The sequence below is a fragment of the Carcharhinus amblyrhynchos genome, chromosome 22, assembly GCF_965287045.1.
Source record: "Carcharhinus amblyrhynchos chromosome 22, sCarAmb.v2.hapA, whole genome shotgun sequence".
Lineage (NCBI taxonomy): Eukaryota > Metazoa > Chordata > Chondrichthyes > Carcharhiniformes > Carcharhinidae > Carcharhinus > Carcharhinus amblyrhynchos.
This window is the reverse complement of record NC_137345.1, coordinates 38,980,020-39,001,177: the sequence shown is the minus strand read 5'-3', so window position 1 is coordinate 39,001,177 and position 21,158 is coordinate 38,980,020. Positions and strand designations below refer to the sequence as shown.

The following is a 21,158-nucleotide window of genomic DNA, read 5'->3' as shown; positions in this document are numbered from 1 at the left end:
AAGGGAAGAGTGGAAACCAATATTTGTATCAAACTGCAGTATTGCAATAAAACAATTAAGAATCATCAGAGTGTCTTCTGCTGTCTAATTTGATAAATGGATATTGACCTGTAAAACAGAATATCAGAGAGTTGACCTCAATGTCTTTAGGTGGACAGATAAAGAAAACAGAAAGTAATCCCTGTTTCTGACAAAAGCAAAGTTCCTGCTGGCTTTTAGAGTGTAATTTCAGAGTCATGCTGTAGGATCACACATTATAATTACTTACCAGTCTTTTCAGAATCAGAAGCATAGGAACAATGGAATAACAAGGTGGAGATGTGGGCTCGGGTCAACTCACTAGTCAAGAGGAAGCAAGATATTGTTTTGGCCTTGTCTTTACCAGACAGAAATAGGATTAGAAATGCAGTATTTTCAGAACTGGATGTAAATGATTTAGATACTAATGAGGGATTGCTGATTCCAGCACAACGTATGGACAGAACTTACAACAAAGATGCCTTATTGGAAGCCTATGAAGCATGGTCAATATTTGATAAATATACAAGGATGGAAATCAGTCCTTGGAAAAATATGACATGGATTTTGAGAGGTTATAACAATGTGCGAGTTAGGTGGATTGCCCATGCTAAATTGCCCCTTAGTGTCAGGGGTTCGAGCAGGGTAAATATGGGGGTTACAGGTATAGTGCTTGGGTGGGATTGTACTTGGTGCAAGCTCGATGGGCCAAATGGTCTGCTTCTGCACTATAGGCATTCTATTCTGTGATTCTATAAAAGACTGAAGAAATTTGATCCAGAAATTTCAGTACTTGTGTTCAAATTATTAGACTGTGCACAAGTCTCTTGGTTTTGATAGTTTTGCAGTGCAGAGTCTCTTTTTGAAATGGCTGCTGCTCTAAGTAAAATTTGAAGTGAAACTGTTGTTTTCATCTACCTTCATGAGAGATGTTGGAAATGCTGCAGTGGTACAGAGAATGGAGGACTTCATGATTACTCACTCTCAAAATTGACAAAGGTCTTTGCAGACTCTCATGCAAAGAAGAAATTGCTGAAAAATATCCTGAGATATGTAAATTTATGGATCAAGACAAAAAGCAATATCAGGATCATAGCTGATAGCGAATGAATCTCAGAAATACATGGGGAATATTTACTAGGTGTTTCCAGTTTGACTCTTAATCTCATAATATAAGGACTTGTCCAAAAGCTAGGAATCAAATATTTGAAGCAACTCAGAAAAAAGATGGTTCTGATGATGAGGATGGTAAGGATGAATGGCAAGAAAGTATTGTATTAGTGACAGAAAACCATATGTCAGCCTATGAGTAGCTCAGTTGTCGATTCATTCAATTGTGCTGTACTATATAGTGGCTGTACCTCAACAGTGTGTGGGGTCGATGGTGAAACTGTTATTTGGAAACATTTGACAAAACAAGTAGAAGGAGAGTCACTATGAAAGCAGTACCTGCTTTTGATTTGTGGCAATAAACATTACTGGACGCAATTTTCCCAGCTCGCTGTGCTGGCTAAGTAGTGTAGCAGACTGGGAAATTTAAGCAGGAAGCCAAAAACAGGACTTGCGACTGATATCCGATGGGTCACAAATTTCCTAGGCCATTACTTATGATGTGAACAGCTGTGTGAAACTGATTTAAATATTCATACCATCATTTTAATCTATTTAGCGAGCGCGAATGGTATCATCTGGGTTCATGTGTTTCTGACCCAGCTGATGGAGAGTTCACACCAGCGGGGATCGCTGCTGGGAGTGGAGGCCATTGAGGCCTCCTGGGAGAATGGGGGAGAGAAGACATTGCGCCTTGGGCAGTGCAAGCCTGGCATTGCCAGTGTAGAACCCTGATACTTCCAACTTGGCATCAGGTACTGTCAGCCTGGTACGCTAGCAGTGCCCAGGGGCAGGGCCTCACAGGGACAACGGCCAGATGGAGGCAGAGCCAGACCAGGCCAGTGATAGGAGAAGGGGGAAGGTGGGTGGAAGCTGTTGTGGGCAATTGGAGACAAGGGTAGGCCAGAGATTGGGACTGGCCATAGTGAAGCTGGCGATGTTGGCTGGAGGCATAGCAACTGATCTCCCAGTACAGATCTCCCAGTATACTGGAGATAGCATATGCCCAATGGCCCTCTGAGCAGTCTGATGCCAGCCTCTTGAGTGGGATTAGGCCTCTGTCCCACAATGGTGTCGTTAGCCTGATGGCCTCAATGTTGCACAGAGTGGCGTAAGTTCATTTCACTAAGCTCATCCAGAAAATAACTTTTTGGGGAAAATGGTGCCCCACATTTTTAAAGGGAGTAGTTTGAAATTTCAGAATTGTGCCATTTCATTAGCACTGATATGGTTCCCAGTGATCTACCATTATTGCTAAGTAAATCCTCAATGAGAAAACAAAGATGCATTTGAACATGGAGAACAGCAAAGGATTTATATTTGGTAAAGTGGTGAATTTGCAGCTTATTGTATTCTGTTGAGGAAACTAGGAGTCTCCATTCAAGAGGTATTATTGATCTCAGGCAATAAGAGTCTGGCTAACAAGAAGAGAATTATCTGGAAATTGCAATAACAGTTTGCTCACCCTTAATCACAAAAGTTAAAGCTCCTGTTAAAGGATGCTAGAGTTGTGGATAAACAATATGAACCCCTTGTAGAACAAATCACATTACAATGTGAAATTTAATAAATCAGAAGATGACACCATTTGTAAGTGTCTCATTAGCCTTGGGATTTAACCAGTTAATAGCCATGAACCTAAAGGTTTGAAACAAAGATTAAAATATTTATTTGCTACATTTTGTAGATATGACAACCAGGTTCAGCGTATTTACCATAATAAACAACAAGGACAGAAGGATAATAGTGAATAAGATCATGGAAAAGTAGGTTGACCAGGCCTTGAATCACCAACAAAATTCTTAACAGATAATGGAGGTGAATTTGCAAATGAAGAGTTTAGGGACAAATGTAAGGATTTAAATATTATCATGATGCACACCACAGCAGAACATTCGTTCAGCAACAGCTTGTGCAGAAGAAAATTGATGAAATGAAAACAGGCAGATCAGCCAGGCTCTGCAAGTTAGAAATGGCTTTGGCATGGGAAGTAATGCAAAAAATTCCTTGCAGATACTGGGGAGGTGAGGGGGGGCGGGGGGTGCTATCTATCCATTCCACCAACTTGTTTATGTCTTTTTGAAATTCTGCACGGTTCTCTTCACAGTTTACAATGCTTCCAAGTTTTGTGTCATCTGCAAACTTTGAAATTGTCCCCTGCACGCCAAGATCTAGATCGTTAATATACATCAAGAAAAGCAAGGGATCCGATACTGACCCCTGGGGAACTCCACTACAAACCTCCCTCTAGCCCAAGAAATATTCATTGACTCCATTTCCTATTACTCTGGCGATTGGATTTTCCAGTGCAGGAGGATTTATAATATTTCTTGAGCAAGAGAATAGGTAAACATGTCCGCTGGCATGGGAGGCAAAGACAATAAGGAGAGTGGTGAAGAGCAAATTAGCCGCTGAAACTCTTGCTCTCATTAATGCTGTTGATATGGCATTCCATTTGTTGAACATCTTGGAAGAAATGCAGTCTAAAAAGGAAACTGAAAGAACAATACCAATAGAATGTTGTATGGATAACCGATAATTGTGGCATAATAGACATTCTGAAAAAAAGTGTAAATGAGAAAAAGCTTCAGGTGGACGTAGTCAGTTTAAAGCAATTGTTAAAGAGGAAAGAAATCTCTAAGTTAATGTGGGTAGACACTAATCATCAACTTTCAGATTCCTAGTTTAGATAAATCAATAACTATTTAAACTAATCGAATAAACTGAGGGACAAATCAATCATTGGATTGTTTCACTGAGAGGAATACGTCTGCAGTAAAATTGTTGAAAATTCTAGAAGAAAGATGTCTTACTTTGTAAGGGAATCTAAAAGTTTTTTTCTCTGTATTTATATCTGTGCACCTTTGTCAAAATATGTTTATCACTTAAAAGAAAAGGAATCTGGCAACATTAGAAGTACCTTTAAGAATAAACCAAATCTTTCTTCAGATTAAACTGAGTTGCTGATGCTCATTGAAGATTGTATTTAAAAGTTTCCTCCCCTCAGTTGGGAGTGGCTGTTCGGTAGATGGAGGATATGGTACGGAAGAGAGGAAATTAGTAGTTGCACTGAATTAGTGTATCACAATAAAGCATTTATGAATCATTAGGTTATCTTCTACTGCCTAAGCCATCCGCAGCTTGTAAACCATAAGACCTTATTGGGTAAGGCAGGTGGGGAATGTGTGAAGGAGGATTAGGTATGAGGATACCATCATCTATGATTTCAGCTGACTGTTTTCCATAGGCCCCATCCACAGCTTGCCCAATGATGGTAACTTGTCTCTCCTATACAGTCTCCTACAAGTGTTCTATAGCTTCCTTACTCAAATAGTGGACAGTATGTTCTGTTGAACTGTACTTTATCACGACAGAATTAAGTGCATATAGATTAAGAGTAGGAAAAGAAATGTATTAATTAGAGACCTAAAGAGGAAATTTGCACATAGAACATAGAACATTACAGCGCATGGATGAGGTATGAAATTAATACTTTGCACCTGTCTTTATCAAGGAAGTAGATGCTATCCAGACCAATCTGATAGGCAAGGAAACGCCCTGGAAAGATTCAAAATTGATGGTGGAAATGTTGAACAGACTGTCCATGTTTAAGTTGACAAAGCACCAGGATTGGATGAGACGCCTCCAAGGATATTGAAGGAAGTAAATTGTAGATCATATAAAACTTGGAAACATTGAAATTGTGGGGAGTAGCGTAGAACTTCAAAAGGACTTGCCAGTTGGTAGAATGAGCAGATAAGGGGCAGGTATGAGGTGATGAATTTTGGTAGGAAGAACATGGAGAAACAATACAAAATATAAAGGATACAAGGGATGCAGGAGCAGGACCTGGGTGTTTATGCACATGATCTTTTTTTTTTGGAAGGTGGTGGGACAAATGGTGAGAGCAATTAATCAAACCAAGGATACAATATGCTTTAATAATAGGGGCATTGAGTACAGGAGCAAGGAGGCTATGGTGAACTTGTTCAAGATGCTAGTTGGACCATTGCTGGAATATTGTATACAGTTCTGGGCACGAGGGGATTTTTACAGTAAATTCATTGTGGGCCTAATCTAAGCCTGCTTGTGACACTAATTAATTAATCAACTTTAAACTATAGGTAGCATGTGACTGTATTGGAGAATACAGAAGGTATTTACATTTCTCCAAGATTGAGAGGTTGGAATAAGACCAATATGAGATTTGATCGAGATGCTCAAAATCATGAGGGGGCTGGACAGAGTAGATGGGAGAAATTGTTCCCATTCACAAAAGAATTGAATGAGGGCACAGATTTAGTGATTTACAAAAGAAGTAAATGTGATACAAGAACATTTCTTACAGCGAGGTCTGGAACGTCCTGCTAGAAATGTGGCTGAGGCATGCAAGAGGGCATTAGATTATTTTGGTCATTGGCAAGTCAGCCACTTAATCCTACGGGACTCCATTATCCCCATTAGCGCTCAGATTTTTGGTATTTGTCATGGACTGAACAACATGTAATGTGCATGAAGAAAAGGCAGGAGAATGGCAATGTTTATTTGGAGAGCTGGTGCAGACATGATGGGTGAATGGCACTGTTCTGTATGAGAGAGGTGTTCACTGACTTTGGCAACATATGAGGTTATTGGACATTTTGAGGCACTCTATCCAGCTGCTTGGGGCCAGACTGCCATGGCTATTTGATCCCAGTGTTTGTCTGGAGAACCCTTCTGAATAGATGATGTTGCTCCTTAAAGCATCCAGTGTGACATTGGAAAGTCTTGTTCATGCACTCTCTGCCATATTGTGTCACTTCTCCATATCAAAGATCATAACTTCCACAACCCACTTTAACGGCAATGCACTTTCTCCAAGTGCTGGCTGTAAGTAGTATGTATGAGCTTTAATTCATGCTGTTCTTGATTGTTTGCAGCCTAATGTCCTTTCAATTAGCGGGCAAAATGAGGTCTGTGTGCTATTCATGTTGCAAGCCATGAGTGTGATTATTCCACATTGCTGTTGTCATGATGGTTTCAGTCAGGTTTGTAGAACTCAAACCATCTGCCTTCTTCCCCACACCTCTTCTGTCCAAAGGAAGATCACGAACATTTGAAATTTGTCCCCTAGATTTTCTTCAAGGAAGTATAAAGCAGCAATTACAAGAAACAGAAGTAAAATATTTAAATAGATCTCTATTAAATGCATTCTTGGAATTTGAGTGTTCTCTCCATTAAGGCATAGAGATAATTTAATTGTTTTTTAAAGTTTATTTATTAGTGTTACAAGTAGGCTTACATTGACACTGCAATGAAGTTAGTGTGAAAATCTCCTAGGTGCCACACTCCAGCGCTTGTTTGGGTACACTGAGGGAGAAGTTAGCATAGCTAATGCACCTAACCAGCATCTCTCTTGGACTGTGGAGGAAACTAGAGCACCCAAGGGAAACCCACACAGCCACGGAGAACATGCAAACTCCACACACAATGACCCAAGCTGGGAATCGAACCCAAGTCCCTGGTGCTGTGACCACTCTGCCACTGTGATTTTGTGGCTGGTGGGAGCAGCAAATCTAGTGGGAACTAAAAAGTCAGGAACCCATTGGTGTAAAACTAACCCAATGGAGGTGCAGTCATCCAGATGAATGCCATTTGCACCTCATGGATGCTCATCACAACAGCTGCCTGCTGACATCCTGTCAGGCCTGATCTTGGCATCACACCATTGGGAAATTACATTGTTGTAAAACCTGACTGCTTAGTGTGTAAAAGGCTTTGAGGGGAGTACAACAAAGCATTTCTGCCATAACGCTATTCACAATGCATTGTTCACCACTCAGCTGAGGCAGGCCAGTTCCTGCATCCATCTCTATAATGGGGTGGTTGTCATGGACAGAGCTATGTTGCTAGACCTGTGGACCCCCCTGTGTCCCTGTCCCAGTTCAGCGCAGTGTCTGGGGAGTGCAGGGATCTCCTTCCATCCCAGTGCCCCACAGTCGTATCTATCTGGAGAGCACTGATGCAAGATTTGTACAGCCACTGTAATAGAGGTCCAAAGTTCAGTTGTGGGGGTTAGAAGTTCATGCTGGTAGGCAGAGGGGTAAGAAGGTGGATGAAGAAAATGAACAATGGAAGACAGAGGGAAGACTGAGGGGAAGGAAACTGGATCCCAACAAGATTGCATGAAGAGCTCTCAAACAAGGAGGTCCAAGGGAAAGCACATTTGCCAGTAGAGATGCACAAAGACTCTATATCTAGTGGGTAGTTGTCCAATGGTTGCTGACTTCCTGCACAACCTGGTGATGCCAATGGGCTTGAGAGAGCAACATTTATGTGCTGAACTGGTATTTAAATAAGGCACAGGAACCATTGAGCCAGTCAGCTGAGGGCTGGGGTGGGGGGGGGGCGGTGGTGAAGCAGCTGCCAGCCCACCAAGTGATTTCCCAGGGAATTCGCTTGTGTATAATTGAGATTCCAAGAGCACAATCTGGCGTGGGATCCTCTCATTCTGGTCAGCCACCTCTCACCAGTCTCAAAAGTGGAGAATTTTGCCCTTAAACTTCTTCTAAACTGGCAATCTCAAACAGACAGCAAATAAAGGTGGCTAGTGTGACAGTGTACAGTGCAGATACTTAATGAGAAAATAAATAGTATTACTGGGTATTGGCATAAACAAATCTATCACCACAATGAGCAGACAACACTATATCTTTAGAAAGCAACAGAGGGCACGTTGGGTGCATGGAAATGGAACTGCGGAAGTTTATTGCTCTGAGATTATGTAATATAAACAGTAAGAAAGAGTCCAGAGAGAACATCCTTAGTATTCTTTAGGGGATTAATTAGTATAGTGCTTTGCTTTAGTTCTGTGGAGGTACTGGCATTGGACTGGGGTGGGCACTATAAGAAGTGTCTCAACACCAGCTTAAAGTCCGACAGGTTTACTTGGAATCACAAGCTTTCAGAACACTGCTTTAGCTCAATAGTATCATGATTGGTCATTCCTGTACATACAGGTTGAAATTTGTCTGTCTAGCTGTCAGGGTGAGGACAAGAACAGCAGGTGCCTTATACATAATTGATAGATGAGCCATAGACCAAGAGGGTGAACTTGGATAGTGCAGTCTTAGCTCGTTCAACTGGTCATCAGGGAGCAATGCCTTTGCTGAAATTGGTTCTCCAAAGACATAATCAGTATCATACTAACTGCAATGGCATAGTGAGGCATCAGGAAGGATGGTAGGTGATAAGAGAGAGGTGTTGGGGAGGAATCTATATGCATGCTTGAAACTGTTGGAATCAGGAGCAATGTTCATGTACCAGATTCACATTCCAATATGCATACCTGTGAACTCATGCAATTACTTTAGATAGACTGGGCATCTAAATGCATGAAACCTGGTGTTCAGAAATCCACAATCAGAAAATGGACTTGAATCTGACATTTGGCCTCTTGTTTACATATGCCTATTTTAGAAGTGTACCCTCACCATCTTTCACCTTTTACCATAGGGCAGGCAGTACATTTCCAGCACAGTGTGTATGATACACAGCCTAAAACAAAAGCATTGCAATTGATTCAGTACCCTTGCTTAGGATGGGAAAATTATATTATTTGCAATAATTAACAAAGATTTAGTAACAATGTAATCACATTGATGTTGGTAATAACATGCTGTGCACTGTTTGAATTGTTCTACAGGACCTCATTATAGCCTTCATTCAAATGTGAATAAAATAGCTGAATTCCAGAAATGTCTGCCCTTAACATCAAGGCAGCATTTGGCCAACTGTGGCATTAAAAGGGGCTAGTAAAATCAAAGTCAATGAAAATTGTGGGGGAAGAGGGCAAATACTATTCACTGGCTTGGAGTGATGCCTAGCACAGATGAAAATGGTTGAGGTTATTGAAGGACAACGATCTTCATCCCAGGACATTGCAGGAGTTTCTCACGGTGGTTTCCTAGGCTAAACTGTTTTCAGTGGCTTCATCAGGGTTCGATCAGAGTGGGGCTCTGAGTTCATCTTCTTTTCTGCCCAAAACCTTGCCTCCCTCGCTTCACCTTAAATAAAGGCAGAAGCCACAAAATACACAAATTGATCATTGCTTTTTCACTTGTAGAAACACGCCAGTATGAATAAATGCCACGCTGAAATCCAAGATTACCTCTTATCAGAATGATGGTAAGGATGGTAAATATTGCAATGTGAATTTTGAGGTGAGCAAACATGGAACATGATGAAGAGCATCAAGATGAAGAAAAATCAGCCAATTATATCATTGCAGCACAGACAGCTCGTAAAAACATTGCCTACCAATTCCTTATTTTAAAGATTCATGCAACACAATTAGGACTTGTTCAGAATGAGCCAGTACAGGAGCAAATACACCAATCAACAAGATACATCCGTTGCCATTCAGTATATTCCACAGAGTCTCATTCAGTTTCAAAAACAAAAGTTAACTTCCTCTCTCAAAATTAAAAAAGTTATTGCCATAAATTCACTTGAGCAGAGTCCAGTTAATCCAAGTCCAATATCAGTGGCTTTATCTGGCACAATTCCATTCTTTGTCCTAGAACCTTTCAGAAGGTCAGTCTTGAGAGTGATGATGGTTAGAACTGCTGGCATGTAGCCAGCTGCAGCCATTATATCAGAGCAGAAACAGTCCATTTAGAAAAACAAAATTTTAAACAAATGAATGGGTGGCAGGGTAGCACAGTGGTTAGCACTGCTGCATCACAGCACCAGGGACCCAGATTCAATTCCTGGCTTAGGTCACTGTCTGTGTGGAGCCTGCACGTTCTCCCATGTCTGTGTGGGTTTCCTCTGGGTGCTCTGGTTTTCTCCCATAGTCCAAAAATGTGCAGATTAGGTAAATTAACTTGTCAGGGAGATTAACAGGGTAAATGAGAGGTTATGGGAATAGGGCCTGGGTGGGATTGTGGTTGGTGCAACTGAATGGGCCAAATTGCCTTCTTCTGTGAATACGGAAGAGGGACAGATCTTTAAGATTTTCTTTCTTCATCTCTTGTCAGCATGGCAATTTAGGTACACTTTTTCTTTGCAAAATCATCAATAACATCCTTGTGGATAATATCTTTTAATGATGTAATTTCAATTCTCAATACAATGTTCCTTATTCGCACTTCAAAAATAATTTTTAACTTTGTACAGTAGAGACAAAGAATATTTACTGGAAGCATTTGTGACAGGTATTGTTAAAATATTCTCAGAATGGTTTCTACATTTGGAAAGTTTGCTTGCAAAGAACCATCATGTGCAAGTCTGTACAAATCAGCTGGTGATTTTGAAGCACAAAGTTCATTAATATGGCATGGTGGCATAGTGGTTAGCACTGCTACCTCACAATGCTAAGGACCCGGGTTCAATTCTGGCCTCAGGTCACTTTCTTCCTGTATCTGTGTGGGTTTCCCCCAGGTGCTCTGGTTTCCTCCCACAGTCCAAAGATGTGCAGGTTATTTAAATTGATTGGTCATTTAAATTGACCCTAGTGTCAGGGGGGATTAGCAGGGTAAATAAGGGTTACCAGAATAGCCTGGGTGGGATGTGATTGGTACAGACTCGATAGGCCAAATGGCCTCCTTATTTACTGTAGGGATTCTATGGATATCAATAAAATGAATGAATTGCTTCACTTTGTCGTCAAAAAGATGTTTTATATCTACAGGATAGAAGCCATTTAATTTCTTACTACTGTGATTTTTAACATTTTCATCCGTGCTCTGTAACTGCACCAACATTGTGTCGCAAAAAACACTGACAGATGATCTTCTCTTTCCCTTTTAAATTATTATATTATCTCTAGTTTAATAAAAAAAACCTTCCTGCATCTTGTACATTTTTCATCAGATATATCAGTGGAAGCAATATGGAGCAAAGGGACCTTGGCGTGTTTGTCCACAGATCTCTGAAGGCAGAAGGGCATGTTAGTAGGGTGGTGAAAAAAGCAAATGGGACAATTGGAGTTATGTAGAACTTTGGTGAGGCCACACCTAGAATACGTTGTGCTGTTCTGGTTGCCACAGGAGTGGGTCCAAAGGAGATTCACCAGGATGCTGCGTGAGATGGAAAATTTAAGTTATGAAGAGAGGTTGCATAAGCTTGGTTTGTTTTCATTGGAGCAGAGAAGACTGAGGGGTGACCTGATCGAGATGCACAAGATTGAGAGACCTGGACAGAGTGGATAAGGAGCAACTGTTCCCCTTTTTGAAGGGTCAGTCACAAGGGGACATAGATTCAAAGTGAGGGGCAGGAGGTTTGTTGGGGGGGGACAGTTTGGACTGCACTACCTGGGAGGGTGGTAGATGCGAGTTGCCTCAAATCCTTTAAAATGTATCTGGAAGAACACTTGGCACAGCTTAAATTCAAGGCTATGGTCCAAGTGCTGGCAGGTGGGATTATTTTGCAGTGATTTGCTGACAGAATTCATTCTTTGAAGAGAAGAGTTCCACAAAAGAGTAAACACAGCAGTATAGTACTTTTCAAAATTCTCTCCTAAGGATTTCACATGCAGTTTTCTGAATTTCATGTGGCTATGTCTAATAAGGTTTGTTTTGTATTAGCAAAGTTCATTTTCAAATTCTTTTGATTGTCGATGTTTTTTATTTGTCTGATCCAAGGGTAATTGCAATGTATTCCACTGATACCTTTTTTTGGTTTCCATACATACAGGTTTTGAGCAAAATGTATGTCTCCCCCACAGGATTCAGCTGCAGCATTGCAGATTAAATTCCAGTGACTGGAACAGGGGATGAATAATGCACAGGGGCTTGAATTATTCAGTCTTGCTTGTAAACCTGAATATTTTCCTACCATATTTGTAGCATTATTGAAGCTTTGCCCATGACAATTTTTGACATCCAAACCTACATATAAGGCAGGTCATGCCTTACGAGCCTAATTGAATTTTTTGAAGATGTGACTAAACACATTGATGAAGTAAGAGCAGTAGATGTAGTATATATGGACTTCAGCAAGGCACTTGATAAAGTGTCCCATGCAAGGCTTATTGAGAAAGTGAGGGGGCATGGGATCCAAGGGGACATTCCTTTTTGGATCCAAAAATGGCTTGCCCACAGAAGGCAAAGAGTGGTTATAGATGGGTCATATTCTGCATGGAGGCTGGTCACCAGTGGAGTGCCACAGGGATCTGTTCTGGGACCCTTACTCTTTATGATTTTAATAAATGACCTGGTGAGGAAGTGGAGGGATGGGTTGGTAAGTCTGCTGATGACACAAAGATTGAAGGTGTTGTGGATAGTGTGGAGGGATGTCAGAAGTTGCAGCAAGACATTGATAGGAGGCAAGACTGGGCGGAGAAGTGGCAGGTGAAGTTCAACCCAGATAAGTGTGAAGTGGTTCATTTTGGCAGGTCAAATAGGATGGCAGAATATAATATTAATGGTAGGACTCTTGGCAGCGTGGAAGATCAGAAGGATCTTAGGGTCTGAGTTCATTGGACACTTAAAGCAGCTGTGCAGGTTGAAGCTGTGGTTAAGAAGACATATGGTGTACTGGCCTTCATCAGTCGAGGAATTGAGTTTAGAAGTCGAGCTTCTATAGCTATATAAGACCCTGGTCAGACCCCACTTGGAGTACTGTGCTCAGTTCTGGTTGCCACATTACAGGAAGGATGTAGAAGCCATAGAAAGGGTGCAGAGGAGATTTACAAGGATGTTGCCTGGATTGGGGAGCATGCCTTATGAGGATAGGTTGAGGGAGCTCGGCCTTTTCTCCTTGGAGAGACAAAGGATGAGGGGTGACCTGATAGAGGCGTATAAGATGTTGAGAGGTATTGATCAAGTGGGTAGTCAGAGGCTTTTTCCCAGGGCTGAAATGATTGCCACAAGAGGACACAGGTTTAAAGTGCTGGGGAGTAGGTACAGAGGAGATGTCAGGGGTAAGTTTTTCATTCAGAGCGTGGAATGGGCTGCTGGCAACAGGGGTGGAGGTGGATTCGATAGGGTCTTTTAAGAGACTTTTAGACAAGTACATGGAACTAAGTAAGATAGAGGGTTATAGGTAAGCCTAGTAATCGCTAAGGTAGGGATATGTTCGGCACAACTTTGTGGGCCGAAGGGCCTGTATTGTGCTGTAGATTTTCTATATTTCTATGTTTCTAAATTTCTAATTACTCAGAAGTGTAGCTGGGCAAAATAAAGTGCTCTACAAATTCACTATTGTTAGTCACATATCTTAAAATTAATGTTACTTGGTCCACATGACTCTTATATGGTGTTGAATCAACTATAATGGAATAGTATTTGGCATCCAAAAAGCTATAGATTTTTCAGTACTGATGCCAATGCACCTGGAAACGGAACTCCTCCTTCCCACATTGTCGTTTTGCTTAGTTACGTCCTGTTGCCTTACTTTCATTTTTCTGTGTTTTGGCTGTCACATTGATGGGGTTGCTTCATATTGCTAAAGAAACTGATCTTGATTTAGGCAGCTAATAAAGTTCTGAAAGAGCAGGCATTCACACAGTCAATCCCATATTTCTATCAGGTTCTAGCTCTGCAAAAATGGGATTCAGCTTTTAACTATGAAGCTGTGATCCCAATCATGGATTTCAAACAGCAATTGCTTCCCATTCCCACCACCCCACCTTGCTTGCTCACTCGCCTGGTGTCGTCAAGACAACCTGCCCCCCCACCGTATGTCCTTGTCGTGGCCAGTGCATCTCTCCTTCACCTCGGGGTCTTGTGCATCTGCAGCTGGTTTGGGGTATGTGTGCTCTGCTGCAGCCCTCGACTTCCCCACTCTATGTCCTTGTCATGGCCGGTTGCTGTATCTTTCCCTCACACACATGCATCTGTTGCCAACAGTTACTTACTTATCAACACTTTGGTTCTCATCCAATCAGAGTCTGATTTCACTTAGTGCTGATAGGCTGAATCAAAGCAAATGCAGGGAATAATTAGCCTCTGAATGGGTGTCGTGCTAATCGTCTGGTGATGATCACTCCAGCTGAGCTAACTCCGTGTTCCAGTACAGGATCTGGCAGTACAACAGGGCAGCTGGCAGCAGAGACCTCTGTTGTTGGAGATCTGTGCCTAGACATGGTGTGTTTCATTGTAAATCTGCCCCTGCTTCATCATGAGGTCTGAAGTGGAAATATTTGCTGATGATCACGTCATGTTCAGTTGCATTTGTAACTCCTCACAGAATAAAATAGTCTATGCCTGCATCTGGTTTGGGCTAATAGGTGGTCAGTAGCAGTCATGCCATGCAAATGCCAGGCGTCAACTATCTCCATTGAGAGAGGTAACCAGCCCCCGTTTATGTATTGCATGTCAAATGTCCAACTATTAACATTCTCCAGATTGACTTGAAATTTAACTATACCAGCCACATAAATACTTTGGCTGGAACAGCAGGTCAGAGGCTGGCATTTTGCCAGGATTCACTCACATATTATAAGGCAAAGTCAGGAACATGATGGAATGCTCTCCAGTTGTCCAGATATAAGAAATAGGAGCATGAGTGAGCCAATTTGCCCGCCAATCCTATTCCAACTTTTGATTAGACCATAGTTGTGATTGTGGCCTTAACTTTCCTGCCTGTACCCCATAATCTTTAACTCTGAGAATTAAAAATCTATCCCTCTCAGCTGTCAATATATTCAATGTTCCAGCCTCCATTATTCTCTGTGGGAGAGAATTACAAAGAATAGGAGCTATTGGAGAGAAGGCATTCTTCCTTCTCTACGTCTTAAACGGGAGACTCTTTAGTTTTAAATGATGACCCGAGTTCTGGATTCCTCCATGAAAGGAACCCCTTGTCCTCCCAAGATCTATCCTGTCAAGTCTCCTCAGAATCTTATGTTTCAATGAGCTCCAATGAGTATAGGCATAACCTTTTCAACCTTTTTTTATAAGACAAACCCTTCATTCCAGAGATAAATTTAGTGAATCTTCTTGATGTGCTTCAACATAAATATATCCCCTTCTTAAGTAAGGAAACCAAAACAGTTTTTCTGCTACAGTCTCACCAATGCCCTGTAGAACTGTAGCATGACTTTCATACTTACACACTCCATTCCCCTTCCAATAAAGGCTAACATTCCATTTGCCTTCTTAATCAGTTGCTGAACATACATGCTAACTTTTTGGTGATTCATGTACAAAGACACCAAGATGCCTCTGAGCATCAGAATTCTGCAGTCTTTCCTCATTTTAATATTCTGTTTTTCTATTCCTGCCAAAGTGGACATGTTCATATTTTCCAAAATTATACTCCATCTGTCATTTTTGTTTTCCTCACTCACTTTACCTTTGTCACTTTGTTTGGTCTTGTATGCTTCACACATCTAGCTTTCCTACCTATCTTTGTACCATGAGCAAATGTAGCTATACTGTAGCTTGTCCCTTGATCCAAGTTATTAATACAATTTGTAATTAATTAAAGCCATAGTACTATTCCCTGTGGCACGTGAATAGTTTCCTTTATTTAGCCAATCCATTGTCCATGCTAATATATCATCCAAACCCATCAGCTCTCATCTTATGCAACAACCTTTTATGTAGTGACCTTCTCAAATGCCTTTTGCAAATCTGAAAACCCAATATCTATTGGTTTTTCTGCTTGTTACATTCTCAAAGAACTTTAATAAATTTGATAATCATAGTTTCCCTTTCACAAAACCATGTTGACTCAGCCTGATTATTATTTGCTAAATCTCCTTTTTCTACCTCCTTAATAATGGCCAAGCACAGCTCCAACAACGTTCAAGAAGTTTGACATCATCCACTCCTTCACTGTCACTGGATCAAAATCCTGGCATTCTCTCCCTAACAGCATGGTGTGTGTACCTGCCCCACACATTCTGAAGCAGTTCAAGAAGGGAATAACCATCTTCTGAAGGGCAATTGTGAATGGCGGCCCTACCACATCCCATGAATTTATTTTTGATAGATTCTCTTACAACTGCTTGTTTTTCTATGGTGACCACATTAAATTGAATCAAATTCCATCTGACTGCAATCTGTAATCAATCAAAAAATTGGTGGTGTGGTAAATAGCAAGGAGGAAAGCCTTGGACTACGGGATCGTATAAATGGGCTGATCAGATGGGTAGAACAATGACTAATAGAATTTAGCCCTGAAAAGCATGAAATGATGCATTTTGGGAGGATGAACAAGGCAAGAGAATACACAATGAATGGCAGAATATCCAGGGAGTACAGAGGACGAGAAGGACCATATGGTGCATGGCCAAAGATCCCTGAAGGCAGCAGGATAGATAGATAAAGTTAAGAAGACACATGGGAGACTTGCCTTTATTAGCCAGGTCATTGAATATAACAGCAAGGAGGTTATGATGGAGCTATATAAAATGTTCATTAAGCCACAGCTAGAGTATTGTGTGCAGTTATAGTCTTCATACAATAGAAAGGGTATGATTGCACTAGAGAGGATGAAGAGGAAATACTCCAGGATGCTGCCTGGGTTAGAACATTTCACCTACGAAGAGAGGCTAGTTAGGCTAGGGTTGTTTTCCTTAGAGCAGAGAAGGCTTGTGGGGAAGGGACCTGATTGAGGTGTATAAGATTATGATGGATATATCCTAAACTGTTTTAGATAATCAAATTTTGATTGCTGTCGCATTTCAAACTAGAATAATTAAAATTTGTCATGACTGGCTTTCCTCTTTTTACAGCATCTATCAAGGAATTTAAAAATAAAATCTGAACAGTAAACAGTACATGAATGAAACACTGGACAGGGTCAGAGGCCAACATGGCTGCACACAGTCACTTAGCGCTCTCAGATGGATACTGCCTGGCAGAGCCACCCCAGCTTTATGGTATGTATAAATCCTTCACAGTTTGGCTCAATATTTATAATTGGAAGGTTTAATAAGGGATATGTAAATTTCAGCTGTAATGCAATTCTTCTAAACACTTTGGCTGAAATTCTGGCATGGGAATTCTTCAGGTGCTGTGCAGACACTAAGGCCGGGATTTTCAGGCTCTGCTGGAGGAGGGCCCCAATGGGGCTGCAGCGGCGCAGCCAAAATTCCATTGAATTTCGGTGAGATCGGAAGATCCCAGCAGAGGGTGGGCAGAAAAATCCAGCCCTAAATCCCTTAAACAGTTGAGAGAATGTTTGGTACATACCAAAGAGTGATACTAGGCCTAATAACAAGAAGCATCCTTTACTTCCACCTGAAGCAGGAGTTAAAACATTACGTATGCAAACTCTCTTGGTTTGCCTGAGGTAGCCATTTTCATTGTCATACAAAACATTAGAAAAGAGGAGCAGGAGTAGGCCATTCGGCCCTTTGAACCTGCTCTGCCATTCGTTATGCCTGAACATCCAACTCAGTAACCAACTCTTGCTTCCCCCCCCCCCCCAATACCCTTTGATTCCTTTTCCCCTCGGAGCTATATCGAACTCCTTGAAAATGTAGAATGCTTTGGCGTCAACTACTCTCATCGCAAGTTGAACATCCTCCTCTCTGGAGATTGCCTGTCAACCAAGAGGGTAAGTAACTCACCTGAATGTGGAGCCAGTAGGTGCAGGAGTGCTTCTCTCCACTCCACATTTAACTACTCTTCCAATTGGTGCTGCTCCTGATCCCAAACATATATAAAACATTAATGCAAGAAAGTGATTCTGCACTATTATTATCAGGTTTAAAATATTCTCCTGTGGTGAGGTGAAATGCAAAATGGTTTGAGATGTAATTACCCACTAGACTGCATCTCCAGCCCTCAACCACAATATCAGCCCAAGCTTCCAAGTTGACTGCTACCTTTGAGCAATACAGCTCTAGAGATGAGTCTTCATTCTGACTCCTACACTTCCAGTCACTCTGATTCCAACTTCCGACAGCCACAAAAACACCATCTCTCTTCCTAATTATGACTCTTTGAACCTGTAACTTTGGTATCCCTGATCTAATCCTGACCTCTAGTCCAGCCTGATCTGTGTCCCCAAATCCCCTTCCCACATTGTTGGACCCCCTCAATTTCAACTCAACCCTATTTTACTCGAGGGCCTCATTTTTCTGACCATTGTTCTATCCTGTGCTGGTAGGATGTTGTGCCACACTGACTCCATTGCAATGAGGCCCAAGATACAACATCAGCAATAACTCAGACTTTGCAATTTAAGTGCATTGATCATTTCTGATATTCCACACCTGCCTGCATTTTTGGTCTATAATTAATAAAGTTGCCAAAAAAAAACTATAGGGGGGATTCTCCGAGCCCACTAGCCCCCAACAGGAATTTCATTGTCCCGAAGAATTAGGCGCTGACATAAAAATGGGTTTGGCACCAGTCACCAAACCTGACATGATGCACCCGCCACATTGGCCCCGATTAGGTTCCCGACCCAGTGGGCAGAAATCCAATAACTATTCAAAAGGCCTGCTTCAAATGTAACTAGAGAGCTTGAACCCCGAATCAAATCCCTCCTCCATGGGATCTGCATGAGACGGGTTTTGGTAGGGGACCTGGCGCTGTGGACCCCAAGGTGGGGAGAGGGGGGCGGTCAGGGAGGTAAGTACTGTGGCCTGTGCTGCTGCCAGACTGCAGAGGGAGAGTCCCCCAAGTGGCCTGAGGGTTGGGTGGGTTTGGGCTCAGGGCAAGGGATTGACTTCAGCACTGTCCCCCAGGATAAGATTCTAGTGGCAAGACTGCCCCTTCCAGTCCTGGGAAACATGAAGATCACTGTTGCCATAGTGATTTCATAGTGATCAAAACCTTCATTCTGGACTGTGAAAACTTTAAAATCAGCTGATTACTTTAATATCCACGCCCCTTTTACACCTGGCAGGTTTTCAAATCCCAGCAATATTCCATTCAGCAAATGGAGCTTCTCTCTAAGAAGCTGCAGGTGTGAGAAGACCCCTTTCAAGTCCTCTGATTGACAGACGTCTGTCACCTTCACCGTGCAGTTGGGGTGGGCATTCCCTTCTTCCACAGCTGCTCAATTAGCCCCATTATTTTAACACAGCACTTATTTAAAGTCTCTGAACCTCCACAAAAAGTTCAATGTCTTTGAAATTCTTTTAAATTCTTTGAAAGTATTTGTTTCCATTAAGTTTCAGATCAGTTCATTTAACTCACCTTTGATTGACAGTTTAATGATTTTTAGATAGCATGTAGTCAGCATGGGTCCTGGGGGAGGATCATGAAGGGTGAATTATGGGAGAAATGTCTCTTTTGTGGTGAGGGGTGGGATACAGGCCTCTGGCTGTGGGGGAGGAAGGATCAGGTCACCCTCATGTCTGAAAAAAAATAATAGGGGTAGCTATTATTTCCATGTTGGGAGGAGAATATCCCTCTGTGATGGGGCCATTGGTGGTACTTCCCTGGTCAGTTGATGGGATGGGAGTCACCATTTCTGTTGTTGGAATGGACGGGGGTGCCGGGTACTATCTGTCAGAATGGGGATGCCCTGATCTCTGAACAGCCAGGCTGAGGGAATATTCCTGTAATGCATAAATTGGTATCACTCACATGAAAGAATCCTTCCTCACAGCAATTGCCAATGCCAGTGGGAAACATTTCAGTTTTCTTACTTAGAGGCGATTTGGGAGAATTGCAGCCTACATCTTTTTTATCTGTCTTTTCATTGTTTAAAAGAAATTGAAAATTGTTTTTGGTGAACGTTCTGTCAGTCACGTAATACATATCTCTAGCTGCATGAAGAATATGGTGGTAGGTATTCTCAAACTGGGTTTGTAAATTGAATTATTTTCTAGGCCGCTTCAGGATTAAAAGTCAACTACATGGTGTAGACTAGAATTATGTGTACATCAGACCTGAGTGGAATGACAAACTGTTCTCCCTTAAGGATATCAATGAAATAAAAATTTTCAAAACCAAGTTTTTTCAAGACTCATTTCTAAATGACAAATTTATTGAACTCAGTTTCAGAACTTGTCATGGTGGGCTTTATCTCACAGAGACTGGAATTGCAAGTCTATTTAGCAGTTTCCAAAACATGAAAGGAATGCTTAGCAAGCATAGAAGATTGGCTAATTAGCAGGGTACAGAGAGTCAGGATAAATGGATCAATTTCAGGTTGGCAACTGTGGATGCCGTGGGGAGCAATGCTTGGACCTCAACCATTTACAATCTGGATTAATGACATGAATGATGGGGCCAATAGTATTGTAGCCAGATTTGCAGATGATACAAAGATAGGGAGGAAAGCATGTTTGAGGAGGATGGAAAGGACTTGATTTCCATTTTAGAGATGGGTAGCTCGAGTTGGGGAAAGGTGGCACAATTTCTATTCCATATTTGTGGGTACACAATATTGTCAGGCCCACCACCCGAAAAACAGTTTGGAGGTGGCTAGAGAAGCTACTGCGTGCTGAGACAGACTGGTTAAAAGGATTCTCTGAGACTTTGCCCCAGCTGTGTTGTGAAATATTGGGTCCTCTAGCAAAGAACGGAGAAAATTACAGCACAGGAACAAACCCTCGTCCCTCCAAGCCTGCATCGACCATGCTGCCCGACTTAACTAAAACCCTCTACCCTTCTGGGGGCCCTATACCTCCATTCCCATCCTATTTATGTATTTGTCAAGATGCCCTTTGAAAGTCACTATCGTATCCACCTCCAGTACCTCCCCTGAAAACGAGTTGCAGGCATGCACCACCCTCTGTGTAAAAACAAAACTTGACTTGTACATCTACTTTAAACATTGCCCCTCACACCTTAAACTTATGCCCCCTAGTAAATGATTCTTCAACCCTGAGGAAAAAGTTCTTGACTATCCATTCTGTCCATGCCCCTCATAATCTTGTAAACTTCTATCAGGTTGCCCTCAACCTCCGTCGTTTCAGTGAGAACAAACCAAGTTTCTCCAAACTCTCCCCATATATAATGGCCTCCATACCAGACAACATCTTGGTAAATATTTTCAGTACCCCCTCCAAAGCCATCACACCCTTCTGTTAATGTGGCGACCAGAATTGAACACAATATTCCAAGTGCAACTTAACTAAGGTTCTATAAAGCTGCAACATGACTTGCCAATTTTTAAACTCAATGCCCCAG

The 21,158-nt window shown here is 41.8% G+C and overlaps 1 protein-coding gene across 1 annotated transcript in view; it reads left to right on the top strand.

Annotated features, from left to right (window-relative positions):
• LOC145356879 (bile acid receptor-like) overlaps positions 1 to 21,158 on the top strand; it is a 158,283-nt gene that overhangs the window by 53,648 nt on the left and 83,477 nt on the right. Inside the window, exon 2 of the mRNA XM_080209848.1 lies at positions 16,796 to 16,942. Coding sequence (XP_080065974.1) covers positions 16,846 to 16,942 — 97 coding nt within the window. The 5' untranslated portion in view covers positions 16,796 to 16,845. The remainder of the gene's footprint in view (positions 1 to 16,795; positions 16,943 to 21,158) is intronic.